The sequence below is a fragment of the Patagioenas fasciata genome, chromosome 1 (assembly GCF_037038585.1).
Source record: "Patagioenas fasciata isolate bPatFas1 chromosome 1, bPatFas1.hap1, whole genome shotgun sequence".
NCBI lineage: Eukaryota > Metazoa > Chordata > Aves > Columbiformes > Columbidae > Patagioenas > Patagioenas fasciata.
Window position 1 is genome coordinate 33,751,529 of NC_092520.1, and position 25,785 is coordinate 33,777,313.

At 38.7% G+C, this 25,785-nt stretch overlaps 1 protein-coding gene across 1 annotated transcript; it reads right to left on the minus strand.

Annotated features, from left to right (window-relative positions):
- Positions 1 to 1,695: 1,695 nt before the first annotated feature.
- Positions 1,696 to 25,460, minus strand: DNAJC15 (DnaJ heat shock protein family (Hsp40) member C15). The gene is made up of 6 exons (XM_065851299.2): positions 25,283 to 25,460; positions 18,747 to 18,798; positions 16,768 to 16,841; positions 9,930 to 10,006; positions 5,234 to 5,304; positions 1,696 to 2,082 (listed from the first exon to the last, which is right to left on the minus strand). The coding sequence occupies exons 1-6, from the start codon at positions 25,382 to 25,384 to the stop codon at positions 2,012 to 2,014; spliced, it is 447 nt and encodes a 148-aa protein (XP_065707371.2). The 5' UTR covers positions 25,385 to 25,460; the 3' UTR covers positions 1,696 to 2,011.
- Positions 25,461 to 25,785: the final 325 nt, after the last annotated feature.

Here is a 25,785-nt window from a genome sequence, read left to right on the forward strand (position 1 = left end):
ATGGGAAGTTAATTTCTACGAACAGAACAAGTTGCCATTTTTAATGCATTTGTTTCAACTGATACTTTAGAGTATCTCCTCACACCTCTTTTTACGCAGGAAAGAAAAAAGGCAATCGGATGAAAACAACAGCTAGCCAGTTCAAAATCGTTAGAACGTTTTTGCTACCTATCATAAACACCAACTTTGCTTCAGAACAATAATGCAGATCACTTACAGACAACACTTAAGAAAATTAGGACCCACACCATCTCACTTTTCTCCTCCCAAAATGAAAATCTTCATGATTTTTTTTTTGCTATTACATACCAATATACCAGTGAAAAGAATAAGCTTAAATGTGCATTAATTGGTGACTACTCCTTTAACGTAAAAAACCCCAACAAACCATTACCGCTACTGCATAGGAAGTTCATTATCTTTAAATTAAAGTTGCTTGTATTAGAGCATTAGTTAAATGACGCAAGTGTTGTACAGCATATGTTTATTCCCAGGCAGGTTTTTCCCTGCAGTCTGTTTTTACTTTATCCAGTCAAGCTGTGTCATATGTCATGCCACTTTAATTGCAAAGAAGTCTCTAAATTACCCAAAGTTAAGTATTTTCTTTCAGGGTCTGCTTAATCTGTCTTCAACAAAAGTAGGGGAATCATGACAAAGTGGGAGGAACCTTCAAAAGTATGTGGTTTTTTCCTTTCAAGGAAAAATCCGTATAATCTTGACATATACCACTGGATAAACAAATAAATGCATGTTCTGGCGGATAATAGGAGGTTGGATGCTTTAATTATTTAACTGCTCTTAGCCACTGTCCTCTGGCTAAACAACCTGGGAAATGGGATATCTATATTTTATATGTATTTATATATATTTGCAGCACTCCAGCAAGTTGTTTGTTGTACCTCAAATGAGATGAGTTTGAACGGATACTAGAAAGTCTCTCAGTCTTACACTGAATCCACTGGCCTGTCTCATTTCATCATCCTCCTTTTAGGAGAGTTAATTCATCTGCAGCCAACTTACCGGTAGGAATTTGCAGCAGCCAAGTATCCCAAATAGCACCTACTCTCAGCTGTCAATTAAAAATTGTTCTCTTTGAAGTTAGAGATCCACGGCTTCAGTTTTCCCCAAAGCCAGCGCGAGGTTGCTAGGCTGCTACATAGGGAGCTGTACGTGATACTTCAGGACGCGAAGCATAACAGAGAACTACCGAGGAAATAACCCGGCAAGTCCACGCAGAGCCATTAGCAAAGCCACCGTCATTAGTCCTGCTCGTGCCCTGCAATCTCAGTCCTACACCAGGCTGACAATCTCAGGGAACTTTTAGTACGCAAAAGAAGTAACCAAAACCGAGACCTTTCCCTTATATTTCCACATCGCTAATGGAAACTGCAGTCTGTAGTCCCGCTAGTCATTTTGTTCCGAGCTGCACCTCTCACACTGCACTCACAAATAAACACTACTGTTTCGCAAACGAACAGCTGAGTGTCAGGTGATGCTGAAAACTTGCCATATGGGGTCTCTCATACTACCTGTGACTCAATACATTGTCACAGATTTTCTGGCAACGGTCAGGTCTTCCTTAATGAAGGAAAAAAAAAAATCACTCTATTTAAGACTATTTTTTAAATTTTAAAAAGCTCCAAAGCTTGAACAAAAGAAGCAACTATTTCCAAAGACAGACACAGTAAGAGAACGTTTTCAGAGATTGTAATGGATTGTAATTCAGTAAAAATTCACTAAAATTGAGACACAGAAACACAGAATATCTCAAGTTGGAAGGGACCTGTAAGAATCATCAAGTTCAACCCCCTGCTCCATCCAGGAGCATAACTGTACATAACTTTACATAACTGTAAAAGATTTCAGTTTGCTTTTAAATATTTTTTTTTTCTTTTAATTATGGCAATAAATAGGAGCAATCAATGCAGGGTTAAGAAACTGTGCAGAGCAAGTAGATATGAAAGCTGTTGCACAATGTTGATGAATCTCCTGCAACCCACGGCTTCAGATCTCAGTTTTTGGCACTGGATTCCAACAAGTCTTTTGCTTCGTTTATTTTTGTTGCTAAGTAAGGTGATCCACCTGAGAAGAAAAAGGGGAAAGGAACACCATTTAAACATCAGTATTAAGTACCAAACTACTTCACTTGCAGTATGCCCTTATGACTCACTTTTCTTAGCTTCTCCTTCCTAAAGAGATCCTTTTCATACAACTGCTTAAAAAATGACATTGGTATGAAGTAAACTAATTGACAAGGAAACATAAGAAATTTAATCAAAACTGAAGTCATTCAAGAAAAACATTGAACAAATTGTCTCAAAGACTGAACTCTGAAAGCACTTTGTGCTGGTGTGATTTAGACTTGCAGCGCAGCACTGTTGCAAATGTATGAAAGGTCAGCTGTCTTGAACATTCACCAAAGGTTAACAGCTATTATTTTCACTCACCCCAAAAACTAAGAGGTAAACCTGTATAAATAATTTTGACAAAGAATCGTTAGGTCCCTGCACAAGCACAGACACACACGCCAAGCCTCTCCTGTGTTAGGTGCCCAGAATTACCAGCCAGAAACCATCACATTAAAGCTATTTAAACATGGTACGCCTTCTAACTTCTAGTCCTGAACACTGTCATTGCTTTACGCTCCATCTAACAATCTGATTACAGTTCAGCGGTCTTTTTGTGTTTGGTTTTTTTTTTTACTCTCCCCTTGAGTGCCAACCATCTGCCTACATTCACCAAAAAACAACATTACAAGGTCTGTATCAGTAACTTACACTTACTATAATACACCTGTATTTTTTTGTACGGAAATGTTTTTCCAGCAGTACTGTGCTGTGAGCAGCCTTTTCTGAGGCATCTGTTAAATCAAATTTTTTCATTCATTGTTTCATTCATTCTATTAATCAAAAAAGATAATGACAGAAGAAATGTATAGAACCAGCTGTAGACACATGTAAATAAAAAAAGGGCAAGGTTTGCTTAGAGACTTGTTTAGGACATTCCTGCAGGAATCCAAACAATTATAAAGTCATTTTGAGGTGTAATAAAACCACTGGAAAATGTAATGGAGCTCTGTTGTTCATGTTTTGGTTTTGTTTGAACGTAGCTCTAATAGGTAAGACACACTGGAGGAAAGTGAGGCAGGGGAGGAGAACAGCAGAGAACTGGCTACTGGAATTTGTTTTTTACACCAGTTGCCTTTTTAGCCAGGGATAGGATTTACTACACTGAGTATTGCTTATTTTTAAGAGTAGATAAGAGGATCAAACAAACAGTAAAGACTAAAAACTGCAATAAACAATGGACCCTAAGTAATTTTTGAGTGTGTGTTGATTTTCTACACGTCTAGAGTGCAGGATCTTCAAGTAAATTCAAATCTGCTGGAAGTGTTTTCACTGTATTTACATCTTGGAGTGCCATATTAATTTTATAGCCCTCCAACAAGAGAAAATGCAATCTCATGATTGCCTAAGTGTTTGTTTATAATTAGGGCAAGTCCAAAAGGCTTCTCTCTTCCTCTTTTCCTCTGAGGAAATATTATTTAATAAAATTAGTAACTGATACATTAGCATACAATGTATCAATATAAAAACACTTTAAACTGTAAGGCAGTTTTAATAAGCAAACATTTTAGTAGTGCTCACTGGGGATATTATTATGCAAACTTTTATATATTTATGTATTTATTTCTAATAATCCCCTCTTCAACATTTTGGATCTCAGATAACATATGTAACTTTTAAAATCTGTAATTACTGCCCTTTGTTCTATCAACTGCAGCCAGTAAAACATTATTTTAGATAAACACTCTAATGTTGAATATTATTTTTAAAAGCACATCTGTGCTACCCACAGCCAGAAGAAACCAAGACATACACATGAGCAAACAAGTCTCCCTGTGATGCCACATGTTCAAGATCACTCCAGGCCCTCTGCTCCGCAGCTGAAGACATTACACAAGCTTTTTTATTTATTTTTTTTTAATCCTTTTTATGGCCATGCCAGAAGAGCTGCAGGGGCAGCACAAAGGCACAAATCCCTTCAACTGGTGTTCCTACTGAGAAAATGCTCCACCGTAATAGCACACAGGAGGGCTCACTCCATCCATCCAGCCCTACGCTGTGCCCAGCTGCAGGTACATTACAGCGGTAAGAGCGGGTCATTAAAATGTACGATCTTCGTCACGGGAACTGCCTCTTTAGGTCTACTCGACATCCACATGGAGATTCACGGTTCTGGCTCACATCTCTAAGCACTGCTACAATCAGCTTAGAGGTTCATTATCAAAAAAACTCTGGCCTAATAGATACTGTAGCGGTTAAGAGGCCTTTGACCATCACAGTATATTAGAAACGCAGAAGGTAATTTCTTTTCTATGTCTGTGCATCTTATACATTATAAAACGTATAAAAATCAAAGTGTGAAATTGAACAAGCAGGACATCCTTAGAATTAATCTGAGGGGTGAAGACAGCAAGGAAAAGCATCAACTAAACACTTCCCATGGCCAGGGTTCACAGGTTTTTTTTTTCCATTTTCTTAAAAGGGGGTGCTGGCAGGGAGCCCTGTAATTCTGTCAAAAAGATATAAAAACCCTCCGATTTCCCCTTTTGACTTCTGAAATACAGTGCAACTCTTCACCATCTGTTATTTTAAAGTAGAAACAGCAATGAACATATGGGCTTTCTTTCTCAACCAGCTGTAGTGTAGTTAAAGTTATAATAATAGCCTTTCTGAAGATAAATTTACATTAAAAACCTGGCCAGTAAAGCAACAGTGCCCAGCTTTACATTTTTTCCAAGTGAATTCCAGGAAGTCTGAAATTCATCAGCGGTGTATTTAGTGACTGCAGAACATTTCCCCACAGAAAGTTACCTTTATACATGTGACTGGTCCATCTCAGTTCAAAACAGGAATGGTCAGTTTAACTTAAAAATGTTATAGCTAATTTTTTCTTATTTTGAATAAGTTGTTTTAAGTGTGGAAGACTGGTCCCCAACCTCATAGTTTTAACTGAGGCAGCACAACACCAGGAAACAACATTAAAGAAAGATGGGCAAAATTGTGGTTCATAAAGCCTAGTTTATCTGAGAGAAGACAAACAGAAGCTCAAGTATGTAAATAAACAACATACATTGGCACTCAGCATGGTTATTTACACAATCAGTAAACTTAAAGGATCACATTTGAGCCTCTTCCTTTCCAGCTCTGGTTAAGTAATAATTATTTACCTTTATCAGGATGATTCAAAATCATGATTCTTCTATGAGCTGTTCTGATTCTGGCCTTGTCAGCAGATGGGCTGCAAAAATAAATTGAATTGCTTACCATAAATGCCATTGCACGCGGATATAAATTAACAGTTTACACTGGTTTCAAAAATAATTAAAACTTGAGATTTTCACCATCTTGTGGACAAAACGTAAAACTGCATCTCTGAGGAAGTAACAATAACAAAGGCATGTAAGACATGCTGAGGACATTGTTTAAAAGCCTGTGTATTTTACACAGACAGATATATTTCATTTTTTTTTTTAATGCAATAAATACACTCATTTAAAATAAACAATTTTGGGGGAAAAAAACAGAAGAAGAGAAAAATTCAGCAGCTCTAGGGTGTATCTAGCTGGTTATTTGTATCATTAAATGCAGAAAACATCTCTTTTTCCTCCTAGAAAAGTAAGTATTTATATGACCAATGACAAAACAACAAATATTTAATATCATCACATTTTGTTCTACTGTAAATATTTTTATAGCTGCTATAAATAATTCTTCTTTCTGCTGGAGCCTGAAAAAAACCCCACCCTGTATTCATTATTTTTGCAAAGCTGTTCAGTGTGTTACATTCAGGGACATGCTGATTTACAAGTGCTACATCATGTTGTTTCCTTCTATGACAGATACATAAAATATGTACTTGGCCTAAATTAAATATGTACCTTACCAGACAAATAACCACTTATGGATGCAGTAAGGCTATCGTATGCAAAAGGACAGCCTGAATGGTTTAGATTTTCCTAATTTGTTAGCATGCAGAAATGAAACTGTTTTCCACTTCAGGTGACTTCTTAATCAGTGATGATTCAATTAATTAATCTTTTTGTAGATAGAGTTTGAACGCAAGGTATCAGCCTAACTACATTCCTGAGGTAAACAACCTCTAATTATTACTCTGTCACAGGGAAATAAGGGTATGTTGCAAAAATAGTTCATAGAACTGCATAGGAAAATATTACTTCAGTAGAACAGAAAGTAACTCAGACAGTAAGAATTAAACAGAGGGTAAAAGGCCTTATAACTACAAAAATGAAACAATTTGTTATCAGACAGCTAAAAATAACAATAATCTATATTTTGATTTGTAAAACTCTTGTTTAACAATAAAAAAAGGCAAACTGATATACCACATCTACAAATTCAGATGGCCAAGACACGTGTGGAAAAGTGGGAGTTGCATATTATGGAAAATCATGCAGTTCTGCTCCAAGAAGCAACTGTGAAAACAGAGTTTTGTAGCAAATTTTCTGAGTTTATGAGATATTGTTTACCACAGAATCATAGAATGTTTGGGGTTGAAAGGGACCTCTGGAGATCATCCAGTCCAACCCACCTGCTAAAGCAGGTTCACCAGAGCAGATCACACAGGAAGGTGTCCAGGCGGGTTTTGAATGTCTCCAGAGAAGGAGACTCCACAACCTCTCTGGGCAGCCTGTTCCAGTGCTCTGGCACCCTCAAAGAAGTTTCTTCTCATATTCAGATGGAATCTCCTGTGCTTCAGTCTGTGCATGTTGCCCCTCATCCTATTGTTGGGCACCACTGAAAAGAGTCTGATCCCATCCTCATGACACCCATCCTTTAGATATTTATAAACACTGATAAGATCCCCTCTCTGTCTTCTCTTCTCCAGGCTGAATAAGCCCCCCTTCCTCAGCCTCTCCTTAGTGGGTGAGCTCTCCGGTCCCCAACCATTGTGGTGGCCTTTGCTGGACCTGCTGCTGTTGGTCAATGTCCCAACACTGGATGCAGCAGTTGGATGTGGTTGGCCAAGCAGAGAAGCACAGCTGCTTCTGTCCACCTAGTGACCTGTTCCTGTTCATACAGCCCGGGAGGCTGATGTCCTTCTCTGCTCCCAGGACACACTGCTGGCTCTTGCTCTGGCTGTGCCCCAGGTCCCCTCCAGGAGAGCCGCTCCCCAGCCTGCAGCTCTGCAAGGGGTTTCCTCCTTCCCAGGCGCCGGGCTCTGCATCTGCCCTTGTTGAGTTTTGTGAAGGGTTCCTGTCACCCCATTGCTGCAGCCTTTGCAGGTCCCCCTGAATGTCAGCCCTGCCCTCCAGCTGTCAGTGAACCTCACAGCTGTCCCCCAGCATCTCTAGAGAGGTCATAAAAAACATGGATCCAGGCTCTCCACACTCATGCATGGTGGGAGGCTGAGAGAAAACGGGCAAAAGATGAAAAGGGAGGTGCAGGCTGGACATAATACTTGTTCACTCCAAAGACAGTCCAGGAGTGACACAGGTTGCCCAGAGAAGGTGTGCATTCTCCACCCCTGGGAGTCTTGAAAGACCTGCTGGATCAAGCCCTGAGCAACCAGCCACACTGGTGGCCCTGCTTTGAGCAAGAGGAAGGACTGAAGACCTCCTGAGGTCCCTCCCAGCTTGAGTGGTCATATGATCATATGATATACTTGTGCAGTAAGCTCTGTTTAAAAGTAAAATAAAATACATTTTTTTAAAAAAGTCACAGTGATTAAACCACAAATAATTTGTGTTTGTATACTTATACAATGTACTATAATTTTTTTTAATGTTATAGCATATTTTTTGTTATGTCATTTATGTTTTAGGAATTAAGCATTTTTAACTAATGCATATATATATTTCATACATTAACAAACAAATATTTCCTATTAAAAAAAAAAGTATGCATCTTGTTTCCTGGAGGAAATGATACAATACAGAAAACTTTCTTCATTTTTGTCTAGAAATTTAACTTCTGTTTTTCAGATGTGTTTTCTAACTTGAAAAGTTCAGGATCACGGATTTGATAGCTGTCAACCATTATACTTAGGACAGGTATTTTTTGCTAGTATCTGTTTTGTCTAATGTTCGGAAAACACTCCTAACATTTTCGCCTCCCATGTCATCTCAGACATTCCTCCATTTCTCCCATCAGCAGTTACTTCTACAAAGCACATAGTTGTTAAAATTATTGCTATGTTTATAATGAATTTCATTAATCAGTGCTGCTTCATAACAACTGATGCGAGAACAATAAAACTTGAAATTAATTAATACTTGCAATACAGTACTTTGTAGCTCTGCATACCTTTTACATAGCTTAAATAAAAATAATGCATATGCATGTTTCTACCAAAACCCTTCAATCTCACAAGATGGTTCTCAGAGAACAACATTTGGAATGTGTAATGGCCAATATATTTGAAATTTAAAAGTTATCATTAAATGCCCACCTTTATCAGGGCTCAACTTCATTATTTATATTGCCCACACATACTCAGCATTTGAAACAATGAAGAAACTTTGCCTCAGAATTTAATATGACTTAGAAGTGATGAGACAGAGGACAAGCATTACAATAATAAAATCAGGGCCTAGACAGATCTAGTTTGTGCATTTGTGCACATCCTGGCTTTTTCCATAATACTTTAAAACTCACTTGCATTTTTTTTTTTAGGTAGCATATACGTATTTCTACAGTAAGCAGTGAGTTAAAACTGGTCTAGAAAAACGTTTTTAAATGCTGTGAAAGTTTCCTATAAATTTCATAGCCATGCTTCTATACAGTTAAAGGCTTAATCCTTTAAACATTAAAAAGAACTTTGCTCAAATCTGATCAATAATGGTATTTGCAAAACTGAGTCCAAACACATGAAGCAGTGTCATTGTTCCCGCTGCAGCTTCAAGCTATTAAAAATTGAAAGAGACTTATTTCAGATGTGATGAAGCTTCAGACATGTACATAAGCAGTGCTCAGGCTGGACATTGCCACTGTAAACACACTTTAATAAGCTGCAGCGTGCTACTCTGAAATATCATTGAATTTGCCCTTATAAAGTGAAAATGTTAATATATTATCAAACTTAAAGGTCAAAGGAAATATTTCTGAAGAGTATTCCTACAAATCTCCTCTTCAGTGTGCAAGCATGAAATATGTCAAATAAATGTAATGTTTTATTTTACAGTTTCTTAAAATGAATGCTAAATCTGCATAATTTCCATTATGTCAGAAGTAAACACAAATAGCACACCAAAACAGAATTCAAATCCCAGTTTTCAGCATTTGGAATAGTTTATTTTGGGGATAATTAAAACCATCCTCTTTTTTTCTTTTAATTTTAAAATTCATCCAAATGTTTCTGAAAAAATCCACAGAAAAATCCATTGATTACTCAGCCTGGAAAATATTTCCCATACCTACTCTAAATGACAAATGTCTCCAAGTATTTTTGTTTGGAACATGCCACAACCTTCTAAATCCAAACAAATCAAAGAGTGAAGAAAGAAAAAAAAATTCCTGACTTCCAAAAAAAATGAACAAAATTGATTTGTTTTCTCGTTTATTAATATAATCTACAATATTACTTATCTCAAGGGGTTTTTTGAAGACCAGCCCATGTGATCACACTAATTAGCACAGTGTGTGCTATTCTGATTATCTCCAGAGCACCAATTCTCTACTGCAATATGTTACCGTGTCTTCAAGCCAAACACAAGTCGCATGTTTTATTAGCAATTTATTGTTTGCTTTTTAGCTTAAGCAGAATATTAGAATGGTTTATAAGCCATTAGAAGTCTTTTGTAAAAAAGTTAATGTTTTGGCAAGAGTATTCCATGTCTTCACAATACGCATTTTCTTCATTTGATACTTACCAAACAAAATTATATATTAATGCAACAAACCTACCTTACACCTAAAATAAGACTAGCTTCTCGCCTACTCATTTTCTGTTCAAATCCTCCTTTATAGTATGATGAAAGGCTCTACAAAAAAGAAAGGAAAAACAAGCAATAATTAGTTTCATGTACAAGGTGCCAGGACCTAAATCATATTTATATGACCTCATTCACAGCACTGCATTCATCTATAATTTATTTCGAAGGCATGGAACAACTACAAACCAGACAATATGAAAGGGCTTCTGAGTGTTAACACATACGAAAAGTGACTTAAAAATAACTATGTGTGTTTTTACAATCTTCTACTGCTAATAAGAGATATTAATAGCTACAACCATAAAAATCCTGCCTTCAGGCAAAAGAGTCCAGAATCAAAGTCCATCCTAGCACAGAGTGGTACAGCATGTGTGTTGGTGAGGGCAGGGGATGGAAAGGGGGAAATTTGTTTAGAACAGCTTTGGTACCGCCACACTGGAAAACAGTAAAAATCACAATATTTTGGCATCCAAGGAATTATGGACAATCACTCTGAAATCCAGATATTTCTACAAACAAGGTAAAGGAAAAAAACAAACAAACAAAAAGAAAAAGAAAAGCAACAACCAACCAAACAAAAAAGAAAAAAAAACCCACAAAAAAACCCAAACAATAAAATGATAAGAACAGATCAATACAATATACTGATGAAGAGTCAATATGTTTTTTCTCATAAAGGAATATTACTTAAAAAAATATATATCAAGAGTTCTTTGAAGGAACCCTGAAAAATAAACAAAAATAAACCGAAAAAAGGCTTGACATAAAGCCAGAGCCTCTATTTTAGGAAATCACTGAGCTAGAAAACACTGGAAAGTAGCAGAGTATATGGGGAAATTCTGACCAACGTTTGTCTTTACATCCTTCCCTAGACATCAATGACTGACAATGATTAGATACAGGATTTGGGGTTAGTTTTTTTGAACTCATTGGCATGTGGGACTTCAGCTGCTGTTTTAAGGGGAGAAAAAACACGAGTGCGAAAAGAACATGAAAAAGGAGACAGAGGTGAGAGTAAATCATTCCAACAATTAATTGTCAGAGAAAATGGGCTGAAAGTATATTTTTCAACCATAAATACACCTGAAATTTAAAAAAAAACATTAAAAAATTACTGAACCACCACCGATGGTTAGTAGTGATCTCAATGTAAATGTTTCCGGAGAAAGGATTAGAGAACAGCCCGTTGCTATACAAATAATAGTCTAAGCTGCACAAGTCCCAGAGGCAGCAGATGTAGCTGCAAGACAGCCTGCCTTTGGGAACTGGCACACAGAAATCACTCAAAAACACTGAAGTTTTTTCCTCAATGCAAAACCTATCAAACGAGGGAAAATAAGCTTCTTTTGTTGCTATCAAAAGGAAGTCTGTCCTGAGAGCTGAGATTATTTTTAAGTGTTCCTTTTACCCCCAAGTAAAAATGTACTGGCTCTTAATAAAACACTTTTCTCACTAAATATATCCCTTCATATTCAGTGAGAATGTTGCCTTCTCTTTACACAAACTCTCTCTCATGTAATTTCAAAAGCACTAATGCATTTAAAGGGCTCTGTCTATGATATCTAAGCAAAGTCTACAGTTAAGTTTAGGAGTGACATTCACCCAAAAGCAAGGTTCAGAAATACTTCACCTTTTGCTACCATGAAGTCACACATGCAGCCACAGAGGATATTTTTTTGGTGTATTGCTATTATCTGAAACTAATGTTATCTTTCTTCTTCCCACCCCAAATCACACATGAAATAACCACTACTGTAACAGCACATGTACCAAAGCCAAAGAAACCGTGGATGTGCCACATCTACAAGAAAAATCCGCTGAGGAACCACTGCTGTAGCTACAGGGTGACACAAAACGGGACCGTCACAGCGCACACCGACGTTGGATGTTCAAGCACACAGCACTAAGGAACAGACAGGGCTTCTCCAGTCCTTCAAGGGGAAATGATGCTCATGATTTAATGGCAACCAGAAAACACCCTTGAGGAGGCAGAGCTGCACAGAAATTTGTAGTGATGCTGAACAATTACTATAGTGAGGAGAGAAAAGCACACTGTAATGTCCTCTGAAAGATCTTCCAGAACGTCACCCAAAGCAGCTTAGGTGCAGATGGATTTCTGAAAAGGTTAATTCTTCTCCACCCTTCAACCCTGGCATACAACTCTAATACAAGAGGACATTGGTTCACTAGTCATGTAGAGAAGAGGAGTATTCGAATTATCTCCAATACAGCTCGTCTCTGTTCTTGGTAGATCTAATCTAAAATACTACTTGAAATAAGAGAATGAGAAGGGATGGCTATAGGCTTAAATTCAGAAATACTTTTTCATGGTTTTTTAAAGCCTGCTTCCTTGACACTGTTCTAACCTTGGGAAGCCTTGATTTGGTTCACTTCCAAGATGAATTAAAAAAAAAAAAAAAAAGCTGTTGTCTGCATCCTTCGGCACATAAGCAAAAACAGTTTGTTGAACTGGTCACAAAGTAAAAAAACATTTTCTTCTTAGAAGTGAAGCACATGGCAAGAATAATCAATTGTTAAATACAAGATCTTGATCCTAAACAGAATTTAAAGCAAAAGGAAGTTAGACATAAAAGCCAGGAAGGGGAAGAAACATCTTGGCAAATTTCTAGTTACCCTAATGAAACAACTTTTCCACACCATTCAAATCAAAGCAATTTTTTCCTATTTTTAAATTCTAAGTAATGGTTGCAAAGTGAAACAATACTCAGATATTTTTCTGGTATGAAAACTTGATAAGCGGGCAGTTCTAGATACTTCGTTATTTCTTAACCCTGGCTATTGCAAACAAATTCGGTGCTGGAAAAATCTTCACAATGAGCTCTCCATTTCTTTGTGCTATTTGAGGTGAAGGGAGGGGTTACATTTAATTTATTTAATTTCCTTGTATGTTGTTACTATTTAGCAACTTACCAAAGCAAATTCTGCTTCCTGAACAAATTCCATTAATAGGTAGGGGGGAAGAAGAGAAAATGGCTGGACTTCCTCTGCAAATACGTATTCACTCTTACAAATTCACATAAAAGGCAGTCAGCTAAGAAAATCCAATTCATTTGGACTGCGACTTCGTCAAGATATTTTTCCTGGCATAGCACAGGGAAAGTGTAATTACTGTTTCCATGCCAAGGTAGGAGATTCAAAACCCCTTAACTGAAACCATCCATCATATGATACAAAGTAGTGAATTTTTCAGAAAACTCTATGCGTTGTCCTGCATTGCACAGGTAACAAATACCGGAAGAAGAAAACAAAACAATGAAAACCAAACCTACAACAACAAACTCTTTAGAAGCGGTGTTATATTATAACCTACATTTTGCTAAGAACAACTTTAACTTCCTAAAGTCCAGTTAGAAAAAAAAATTATACAAAATGGACTGGAAATTGCATTATTCTCTCAAAGTTTTATTTTTAATGAAGGACAAAGGAGATGGTCACTACCCTTCCCTTCAAATCAGAATTCTGAGAGTGAGCAGAATCAGATCCAATAAGGGAAACACAGTGCAAAAATCCCTAATGAAGTGCTACAGAAGACACCCTTTTCTTCTGGAACATGGAACTTTCAGGATTGTGGACTTTGAGTATTTTGGCAGTTGATTTTGCCTAGCATTGCTGTTTCTATCTTCAATATCTCCTATGTATCTTTCAATCTTCAATATCATCAATTCAAAAAAGAAAGGTAATGAATGCTACTGAAGTACTTTCTTTTTTTATTTCACATTTTAGGAAATACTAACATTATAATTAACAGCATTCAGGTTTTTCTGAGGAAGAAAAGCCAAATGACTGCTTAGCACTATGCACCTTCTACTGGCAACAGACTCTCATCACTACACAGAGAAACAAAACAGTGTCACTGAACAAGCCCGATGAGGAGCGGCTGAGGGAAATGGGGCTGTTTATCCTGGAGAAAAGGAGGCTGAGGGGAGACCTTATCACTGTCTACAACTACCTGAAAGGAGGTTGTATCGTGGAGGGTGTTGGTCTCTTCTCCCAAGTAGCAAGTGATAGGATGAAAGGAAATGGCCTCAAGTTCAGAAAAAAAACAACACATTTACTTGCCTTTACTTACTGCTTTTAACTTAAAGATGAGTGCAGTTATTGATTGTACTACTTATTTATTTAGATAAGTAAATAGAAAGTGTCAAATATTCAAGATACAGCAAGCAGGCATTTTACATCAGTGCTTCATAATTGCTCAACTTGACCTTACCCAAGTCATTCATAAGTGAGCAGGAAGGATAAACAGCATCTGGATTACCTGTGTGACTGCGACCAACATGAATCGTTATTTCTATCGCAAATGGGGGTGGGAGGAGAGTCAGGGCTTACAGAGACAACAAGCTAATTTTTAAATAGGCCACTGTTTTACAGTCTCTCAAAAAAAGGTGATGAGGGACGGAGTTTGACTCTAGAAAGTTAGAACAGCCACTGAAAACTACAATGACGAAGTTAAGCACCTCCTAACACCATGGGAAACCAGCTAAGTAAGACTAAGCCTAAACACTAAATGTCATATGAAATGCTATTTCCAGTAATCACAGGTAGAAGTACTAACTGTTTTATTTCTTTTGTCAGCATAGTTTAGAAGGCAGTATGTTGTAAAGAAACGTGACGAAAGTGCTAATCCACAGATCATACTCAGCAGCTTCAAATTTCCCAACAAAATAAGTTTGGAAAATAAGCACTTACATAGGATCTTTGTACCTAATGTTTTCTCTGTTGTTCCAAAGAAAAGTTATAAATAGAAAATAATTGATTGTTAAGGGGAGGAGAAAAAAAAACTTGGAAAAAATACAATCCAAGAAAGTAGGAGTTGTAGAGTATTAAGGAACAAATAATCTTGGCTAAGAATTATACAAGGCTTTTAAATTTGGACTATGATTGTAGAAGAAAAATATTATCACTACTCTTACAAATATAAAGCTGTCAAATTCACACAGTTAATGGCAAACCAGAAAAGTTTTTACTGTATTCAGCAGATCTCGTGTTACACTGAAAACTCATATTTTCAAGTTCAGAAATAGAATCAGAGAAAAGACACTCTACTGGAGATCCACATCCAATTCTGGGCTGCGAGGTAGGACATAAAGGCAGACCGAGGATGCAGCTCCAGGGACTAGGAGCTCTGAGAATTCAGAAGCTCCAGGGTTGCTCTTTACAGCTGTTCACGAATTCTGCAGGCCTCTGAAAGTCACTACAGTAAAAATGAGATAGGCTTGTAATGAGCTTGGCTCAGCCAGTATATCGGTACTGAGGGGTACAGTCTCCTAGGAACAGACACCTCTCTGTGCAATAGCATGTCATATTTCAATGTGTTAAAGAGAGTCACTGCCTGCTTTCTTATCTGAACACGTCTGAATTTAGATTCTCTAGCCTGTAGCTACAAATGGATAGATGGAGTAAAACTGCTGGGGTGGGAGAGTGAAGATTGAAGCACTCCCTACTCTGAAGCCACATGTCCTTATTGCTAGCTACTTTCAGCAAGCCTGCAAGTCACACTGTAACCGCATCATATGAAAGCAATTTAATTTGCAGTACCTGAGGTCCCCTCTGCTGCTTTTGAAGGCAACTTGGGAATCTCCCAAAAAATTACTTTGAAAAGAAAAAAAAAGAACATCAACAAAACAATAAATGGTGGTAGTGTCACAACAGCAAAGCAACAGAAGAACAGAGAGGAAAAAAAAAATTCAGGAACACTGTCTGGCTCACAGAAATCACAATCGAGAACAAGTGTGGATGATCATCAATAGGACAGCCCATATTTCAAGTCTTTCCCTCCCCAGGAAGCTTGCATTCATGAAGCTTCCACCTTCAGCACACTAACAGAAAGTACAGACAGCAAATGAATTTGGACCCTAACATCTTGTCTACATATTGCATATTCAGTATATAGACAAGGTCTGTGTTGCAACTTGCCTTACATAAACAGGTACAATGCTAATGATCACTTTCAAAGAAAAACCTACCTTTAATATACTTTTCAGAATATAATAATCTGCAACAACTACTCCCTCAACACCCTCACCCATTCGCATTGCAAGGGGAAACATGTTCCTCCCACTGTGGACAGGTGTTCACAGACTACAAGTCTGAAAGAAAGCACTACCACAAGACAACATCTACTTTATGGGGAACCACTTTAATCAAACAGGAATAGAACATTTTTATTTATTTACCAGAGGACAGTGTAGCCACTGAAGCAAAAAGTAAATGCTCTCAAGTATTCCCTGCATATGTTCTTCTCACAACACTCTACCTCTTCATTTTTTACCTCATGATTATATTTTAAACATGCGGGGCAAAAGAAAAAAATAAAAATTTGGTTAGAAGTTCAAATTAGCTGTGAAAGAAAGAAAAGGCAAGTCGCATCTCTATAGTAACCTTTTGTAAGTTTATGAATTTGTCTTCTACATTTTTAATACTGTATCTGAAAAAAAAATACTGAATTCTTTAACTTTTAGCTTCTTGAAAGGAAACTGCATGTCATCACTTTGTAATCTCTAGGAATTAGCTATTTTCTCACAGTGCGCTTTAGCAATTTATCATACACTTACGAGCAAAGAGTTCTGAAACATCACCAGGAAAATCAGAACTGTTTATCAAACTCAAACATATTTTGTGGATCTATGGGGATTTAAAATATACTAAATAATATACCAGAACGTACACAGAGAGGAATATCCTAGAAAAAAATAGTCTAACAGGCACTTACTGTATATAATGTCTCCTTTCTAAATACTTGAAAATATAAAATCATAAACTTAGCAAAAAGTAATTTCTAAACTCACAGAAGTTGAAATCCTCTTTGCTGTCTCTGAAATTGCCTGCTCCAATGGTTTCCAAAGGTGAAAAGCATAACGACCTGGAAAAGATGGAAGTTAAATGACATTATAACCAACATTCACTAAAAGGAAAAGAAAAAGTCTCCAACTTATGCTCATCAGCTTACATCAGAAATATTTTTGGTTTAAAAAATAAAATCAAAATCTTTCCTTGATAACCTTTTTATCTCATTTATTTGCTGTACAGCACTGTTGCGCTCTACTGCTTTTGAATGTTCCCTCAACAGCTGGTTTTGGATCCTGCCCAGCCAAAGTCCCACAGTAAACTTGCTATGGTTTGCACTTTTCAATCTTTGTATTATTGGGGGAGGAAGTGGGAGAAGTTTAATATGCTCCATCTAAAAACCTAGTAATGGACTGCAAAGATACATTGAGTTTGCTCACAAAATAAATAGATTTAAATGCATTTCAATATGATAAATGATGATATCTGCCTTGTGAACTTTAGGAAAAAGGGGAATATGAAACATTAGCTTTGGATATACATTATTTATTAAACACTGTTCAAAGGTTGTGTGTTCAAAAAAATAAAACTATGTACTGCATGTTTCTTGCTGTGATGTTGTATGCTTAATCACACATTTTGTAAGTACTGCATTTTTAATTTTGTTACAAAGAGAGGGTCTTCTGGGATTCAAAGCCATTCAACTCCCCACTGGCAGTGAGTGTCTATAGCTAGAAAAGGCCACAGGGAATGCTACTAGACTGTGTTCTTGGAAGCACAAAGCAGGTCTGTCAACTTCAGAATCAAGACTTGTGCCACGTTACCCAAGGATTTTCCCTGTAAGTCCCTTCTTGCCAATTATTGTTTTGATTAACTATTCATTAGCAATGTAACTTACTATTGTACACAACGGAAAAGCGTTTTATAAAATATGGCTCTTCTTCATTCAAATAGCATCTTGCTTTCATTCTTAAAATACATGGTGTGTCCATTGGTTATTTTAGTCATCTAAGTCTGTGCCTATGTCAACACAGAAGTTAAAACCACTGTTAGAGTATCACTGCTGAAATGCTGTGATGTACTAATATATTACCTCACCTTCTTAATGCTGTTACTACTACTACTTTGATAGCTGTCATTAATTCTTAAGCTCAACAAGAAGACATTCAAAGAGCATTCATCTTCTACTTATGTACAAACACATAGCTAAACCAACTGCTTAATGGATGTACATCACCAAAGATCTCATCTTTCCTTCCCCTCACCATAAAAACCCAACACAACCGCACCCAGCAAAAACCTGCTGAAATCTGGTGCAGCTTGTTCATCTATTGCATCTGTTCCTGGTGTGTGCATTTGCACATAGCTGATCGTGGTCGATTTACATGCTGAAAATAATGGAAATTGATTTGTGTCTTTCAAGATCAGAACAGAAAACACTTATCTGCCCTGAGTAACCCAGAGTGTAAATCATGCTAAGCCCCTGCCTTGTGTTGAGACTAGAATCTGTTTTTCAGAGAGCAGAGTCCAGCTGCAGGAGTTCAGGTAACAAACAATATACTGTGGGAACAAGTTAATATGATAAATCACTGTAGCCACTAAAACCTCCTATTTTTCTCTATTTGAATTTGTTGAGCACCTCCACACCACAAGATCCTATTCCACTCTCATGCACTAAAGGGCTTCCACTTTGTAATTTGTTGATAAATAATCTTTTCACATCACATTTTACAAACAAAAAGCAGACAGAACCTTTTAGTTGCTGCTCATAAAATCAGTTTCTCCAGCTGTAACTGTTCAAAAAGAATTTTGAAAAAGGTGTCAAGAATTTTGAAGGGACAGGAACTACAACTGGACATGATTCTACATAGCAACTCTCAACCACTCTTTCCACTATTTAAATTCATTAAAACTCCATTAACCCTTTGGAAACAGCAGCTGACAAGTGGCAGTTCCCCACTTCGTTGGTAATTTAGCTTACCTGCAAATGCAACAGTTGCAACACCAAGTCCAACTGCGATCATAGTTCTGGCCTAAAGCAGAAAAACAGAAATCAGAATAACATGCAAATTCTAATTTGAAATATAAGCACTTTAACAGCACGTATTTCTGATGTCTGACTTGGCGTTTCTTGTATAAGTTATATGAAAGGTAAAATAAAGTTCCGTATTGGACCAGCTATGTTAGATTTCATAGTTCAGTCCCAATAACCCGTGCCAACGTATCAGGTTGAACGTGGAATTATCTGTTAGTAAATGAGTGAACGAATGCTGACAAAGAGCTCACAGTATGTAATGATAAAAACACAAGTCAGACAACTACTCAGGATGACCCAAAATTATTTGGGTATACCAGTTCAACACAGTCTGAAATGACACTTGCCATAACTGAAAGTATTAATATTGCTTTGCAAAATCCTTCACTTGGAACCTCATCATGACATTGCTTGAAAATGGTATTGGAATATTAACTTAAACACTGTACTTGGGCTCACCCAACTAAGAAAGACCCCTGGTCCCAGCTGACTCCTGGCACTCTCTTCAAAGACTAAGCCCCATCCCACAGCTATGGCCACAAATGTATGTTAGTGTCTTCCATCTTTCACATTTTGGCTCACAGAAGCCCCAATAAAGACATAAAGTCCAATAACCTAATTTCATTATTGAGTGTCAGTCACTGGCTGGACTCTATCTTATAGTACAAATATTTGTAAACTGGCAGACTTCTGACAGATTCCAGGCAGTGTTCATTATCAACTAAAATTTGCTTTAAGCCTAACTGGGCTCTTGAATCCAAAAGCACAAAAACTTGAACATCTGATTTAGGCAACAGTAACTCCTACCTTCTGTTAATGCAAACCCCCCCAGATGAGGTATGTGTGTTTTCCTACAGCACTTGAAGAAAGTCAGCCATCTCCAGAAGGACAAGAAGAAAAAACTCTATGTTGAAAAAGAAGCTGCTGAAAGATACGTAGTAAATCTTGAAGAAGGGACTGACTTCTCATACATTTGCAGAATGCAAAAAAGAAAACACGCACTGAAGTATGTGTGTATTGGGGGGCATCGATCCACTTCTGAAAACCCTACATATAATCTTTGTACCAAATGAAATAATCTGTGGCACTAGCTGTTTTATCCTATGTTCGTTATATGTCAGTTTCTGCCAGAAAACATGAGAAATCAGATTAGGCCTGTTTAGCTTGAATAAAAACCATAACTACAGTGAAAATGCTTTTATCACCCAAATGACTCTCTTGCATGTGACTGACTTCTGCATTTATTCAATAACTGACTAATACATATTCCACCAACAAACTTGACAGCAGGAAATTTCAATGTGAGTGCCCCAATAACGGGATTTGGAGCCAAGTTGCCTTTGCCATGGAGACTCCCGGGGCTAAAATTCTGTGCCTTTGATTGCAATCTCACCTCTAGAAAGAAAGGGAGTAGAAGAGGTAGAAAATACTAGTTCTAAAGTCTTCTGGAACTGGCTTAATAGGGGCTATAACAGTCTGATAACTTTTCCAGCAAAGAGGTTGCCATAGAAGACATGGGCATTGCTGTAGTGCCCAGTGGCACCTATGGGTTTGACTCTGTGATTCCTGCCAGCAGTACTGAGCTCAGTGCAGAAAAACTGGGAGCCTGCTCTGAGCTCATCTATATGCAGCTGTGTTCTAGATCTATGTTTTAACTAAGTACCTAGTTCCCACCTACTGGGATGGGGCCATTCCAACTATTTGCATAACATAATATTGCAGTTGCCTAGAGGTTTCTTACAGAAAACAAACAAACAAACAACTCACTAAACATTCTGAAAATGGAGCTCCAAAGTTAGGACTAGAGGAGTTCTGGCACTAAAAAATCTGCCTCTCTATTCCATTTTAGTAACCTCACTCTTCCATCTCAGTGTAGTCTTCAGTCTCGATATTAGCATTCATTTCTGAATGAAAAACTAATGTAGTAGTTCTATGTCTGTTGTTCCTTCCAGTTCCACTAAATTTCCCTTCATCTTTAGACCATGAAAAAATAAAAGTATGTTGCCTTAAATGGTAGCAGATGTAAAATAGTGAAGTATGTTGCTTATCTCCTCACTAAACCAAAATTCTTTCTGTTTCTTCTCACAAATCGGTTTTCCCAGGCTCTCAATATTCAAAACTTTCTAAAAAAATTCTAATTCCTCTGTTTAGACACTAACCAGAAACAGCCACATATTTTCTGAAAATATCATAACCCTATAGAAATTCTATATTATTCTATTATGTGGTTTGTGATCATGGGTTTATATTCAATAGAGACTTTACTTGTTCAATGTGACAGTGAGAATCTTTCACTAAACAGCTACAGTCAATTAAGAGAGCAACAATGTGTGAAATAGATCACACTGGCAAAAAGTAATATTTATTAGCTTGTGCTCGTCCAAATTAAGTTATACTTGCTTTGCCAAAGAGGTGGTTTAAGTCAGCTGTTTATAACAAAGTATGCATGTTACAAGGTATTAGCAGCAGACACCTCATCACAGGTAAGGCCAAGCACAGAGACCAAGCTAATAAATAATACCCGGACTCTTGTCAGTTCAGTGCAGAAACAGCTTAAAGTGTTTTTGCACAGTAGTCTGGGAACATGATGTAGACACCCCTGAGGGCCTCTGATAGTCAGCCATGTCCACTAGGATGCATTATTTCAAATTCAGTGGAAAGCACTAGCGGTTAATAGAAAGCTAGTGGGAAACAGCAGGTAAAAAAGCAGCATGGCAGCAACTATAGAATAGGAGCAGTACTCAACACCAACAGAAATACGAAGACAAGCCAGAAAACTAGGTAAAAGTGATGGGAAACTCAAACCAGAGAGGCATGAAAGACTGCCCACGTTTTCAAGTGAGGTACTTATCTTGGTTTAAGGCAATACACCTTATCTGCACTATGAGCAGGTTAGAAAGAGTCACTTTCCACTTGCTAGCCAACAAGTGGTAACTTGTCATGCCAAAGCACCCTGAATGTTTGTTATGGTGTGAATAAATCTTAACTATACACATGATAAACACTTCATTTGAATCAACATAAGAACAACTGCATGGTTAGTTTTTTGCTGACACAGCCTCTCACAAAATCAGTAGCAACTTCAAGCACTAACCAATAAGTCCTTTAAATCCAGTCTGACTCAGTTTCCTCTTCCATGCTCACTTATCTCAGGTGATTAATTAGAAGAATAAGTGCACTGAAATTTAGAGCATAAAGCTTTAATTAAATGCACTCCTTTCAAGTCAATACCAAATGAAAGCAACTCACAATCACTGTGGAAGGGACCAGTTCATTTACAGCATGTTAATGCAACTACCACCACAGACATTTTTAGCTCCCACTGCTTGAAGATACATTTTTCAGACTCATAAAGGCTAAAAAAATTAACACTTAGTGACTGTCAATTATGACAGAACTGACCTTCCACCTCCCCCACCCAAAATGCCATTAAGAAATTTCTAAGATGTAGGTTTTCAATGAAATCCAAGAGGGAATAATAAAGAAATAAAAGATTTAAAAGTAACATCTGTCCCTTTCTTTATTCAATGAAGCAGCTCCCAAAGGTTAGTCATCAACCCTATGCTATTCTGCTGATCTCAGTATTTTAATTTTACTATGTAGTTCAGTTTCCTGCAATAAACCCTCTTAGATACAGAAAATAATGAAAGTCTTGCTAAATCTGCAAAATCTGATTTTTTTAAAAAATATTTTCAGAAATGTGTATAAGAAAACACGCACACTAGAAAGGCTTCTCTAACACCTGACTCACCAAATTGTTTGGCAAACAAGAGGATAAAGCATATTAATTAACATACAGTATGTTTACAGGTATACATCATGTGCTGTTGGCATACAGAGATCTATGGCCTAATTCTTGAACAAGTAATTTTTCCAGTAGCCTAGTTTTTTCAGTAGAAGACACGGGGAAGAACGAGATATCGTTTCTGTAAATTTCTAATCCAGGGTCTCTGCCAACTTAATCATATTAAAACAAACAAATAAATAAATCTGTAATTCTGAGCATTGCAGCTTCTCCTTCTACGAGGCAGAAAAAGGTTAAACTTATAAATACAAAAAATAAACAAAAACATACACATGATTTTAAAATTTCAGTATAACACTATTACGTCTGGCTACAAGAAACACGTTTACGAATGTTAAAATATACCTGCTTGCATAGGATTTGGATTTTATACACTGGTTCTTCTACCACAATCAGTGAAAACACCCTTCTTAGTCAAATGGGAAATATTTTGCTCTTCTCACAACTAGCTTTCAGACACACAGCAAGAGCTCTACCATCGTTTGCCTCAAAACCCTACATCATAATGGAATAAAAAGCACAGGCAAAATAATAACTTGTGATGATTTGGATAGCATTTTGTTGTCAGTCCATGCTTAATCACGGATCAGTAAAATAGAAACTACATATTTAGATTGAAATAAGCATACAAGGGTAAACTGCTTGCTTAACGAAACTTTTTTAAAATGGTTGTTTTTTTTAAAAAAAAAAAAATACTGTAGATGCAACAGCCTACACACAATGAAGTATGGCAAATACATATTCAAAGCCATTTCACAACCATGAAATCTTCACCATCCAGTGCTTTAAGCAGCAATCCATGTATTTTTCACAACTGTTTTCCAAAGAGAAGTCACCGTCCCATGAACTAGTCAAAGTGACCAGAATGAAAGAGTGGGATGAAGTTCCAGCACCCTTCCCACTAAAGCACAGTATTCCATAGGAAACTTTGAAGGCATTTCATCTCTACTTCAAGGCCCACCCAGTCTCTCCCCCACTAGAAATCGTCAGGTGAGAATTAACTTTTCTGAAACAGAGCTCTACAAAGCCATTAACGCTCAAGGCTGTGGTAACAAAACTCACACAGCACGTAGAAATTCCACAGGTATCCCCCCTTTACAGAAGGGGAATGAAATACGAGGACACATCTGCTCATGTCTGCAAACGCTGGAGCAGCACAACACTTTAAGCGAAAGCCAAAGCGCTCCCATGCCTGCCCGTGCTGCAGCATCCCCCTCACCACCAGGCCCGTGTGTGGCCTGTGGCGAAGGGGCACAAACCTTCTCACCCCAAGCACCACCAACCCAACCTCCCTGCCCACCCATGGAAATCATAGAATGTCCTGAGTTGGAAGGGACCCACAAGGATCATTGAGTCCAGCTCCTGTCTCTGTACAGGACAACCCCACAGTTCACACCATGCGTATGAGGGCGTTGTCCAGTCTCTTCTTGAACACTGTCAGGCTTGGGGCCATGACACCTCCCTGAGGAGCCTGTTCCAGTGCTCCACCACCCTCTGGGGGAAGAATCTTTTCCTAATGTCCAACCTGAAACTCCCCTGGCACATCTTCCTGCCATTCTTTCGGGTTCTGTCATTGGTCACTAAGGAGAAGAGTTTGGTGCCTGCCCCTCCTGCTCCCCTTGTGAGAAAGCTGTAGCCGCCATTGAAGAGAAGCACCCAAATTATTGTGTATTGTGATTAAGTTATAAAAGATGTACCCATCGTTAACCAATTAATATGAGATAAATGCTTTCTGACCACCTGCAAAACAAGGGGATACTTTTCAAGTTTTAGATCCTTCTGCATGACAAGAGGGAGAAGAAGATTAAGTAATACACTGTTTAGAAGCAGAATGCTTAGTTTATAGTTAACTATTACTTAATAGATGTATTGTAAGTAAGATACTAAACAATTATAACTAGCATCATCAATTATTTTTTAGTATAGGTGTACTGTATGTCAAAATTTTCAAAAATTGTAAAGCATATGTAATAATTATGTGAATATAAGGAATGCAAGAGCCTCCAGTCGTTGGAGCGCTTATGGAGGATGATCCCCAGAGCTGATAAAATACAGAATGCCACTTAACAGTATAAGGGACTTTGCTGTTAAGCTTATTTCTACATTCCACCATGAGGTCTCCCCTCAGTCTGCTCTTCTCCAGGCTGAACAAACCAAGTGACTTCAGCTGCTCCTCATACGGCTTCTCCTCCAAATCCTTCACCAAGTTCATAGCCCTGTTCTGGACACTCTCCAGTAGGTTTATATCTTTTTTATCCTGTGTTGCCCAGAACTGCACACAGTGCTCCAGGTGAGGCCGCACCAGTGCAGAGCAGAGCGGGACAATCCCCTCCCTGACCGGCTGGAAATGCTGTGCTGGATGCACCCAGGACACGGCTGGAAGCCGGAGAACGCCTGTCCTCCGCAGCGCTATCCCCTGACCCGCTGTCCCGGAGCTCACACACCTCATCTTGCGGGGCTGTGACAGCCCTGGGCTGGGAAACAGGGCTGTTGGTGGTCTCACGGCCCCGGAGGAGCCCAACCACCCCCCGGGCTGGCGGGGTGGCACCGTGGGGGGGGCGCAGCTCCCGTCCCGGCTCAGCGGGCAGGAGCAGAGGCAGAGCCGGCTGTTGCTCTCCTCTCTCGGCCGCCACTCGCGGATGCGCTGCCCCCCCTTCCCCGCCCCCAGCGCGCTCACCAGCCCTCGGTCCAGCTCGGCTTGGCCCTTGCCGGCGCCCGTAGGGACCCTGGCGTACTCGGCATAGCGCAGACCCTCGGAGGAGGCCGCTGCTCCTTCCATGGCGGAGGGGGAGGAGATAGAAGTGCTACAGGGCGCCCGGAGGGACAAACCAGTGGGAAGCGCGGACTCAGGAGCTCCTCCCATCTTCAATCCCCACAGCCTCCTCCGCGCGTCATGGCCCCTGTGTGACGGGAGCGCGCGGGCCCCGGCACCGTGAGGGGCTAGGCTGGGGGTGGAGTCGGTCACCGGGGGGAGGCCTCAGCGCGGGGAAGGAGCGTAGCGCGGCGTGGGAGGCTAGGGGCTGGAGCCTTTTCCTTCATGTGTCCCCCTGACGGGCTTCAGGAGCTGAAAGGCGGGAGGTGGCTACTTGTACCGGGTACCGGCGGAGCCAAGAAAGCAGCGGGGGGAGGAGGTCAAGGGATAAGAATTTATGCGTTAAAAAATAGGCTAAGAGCCACGAA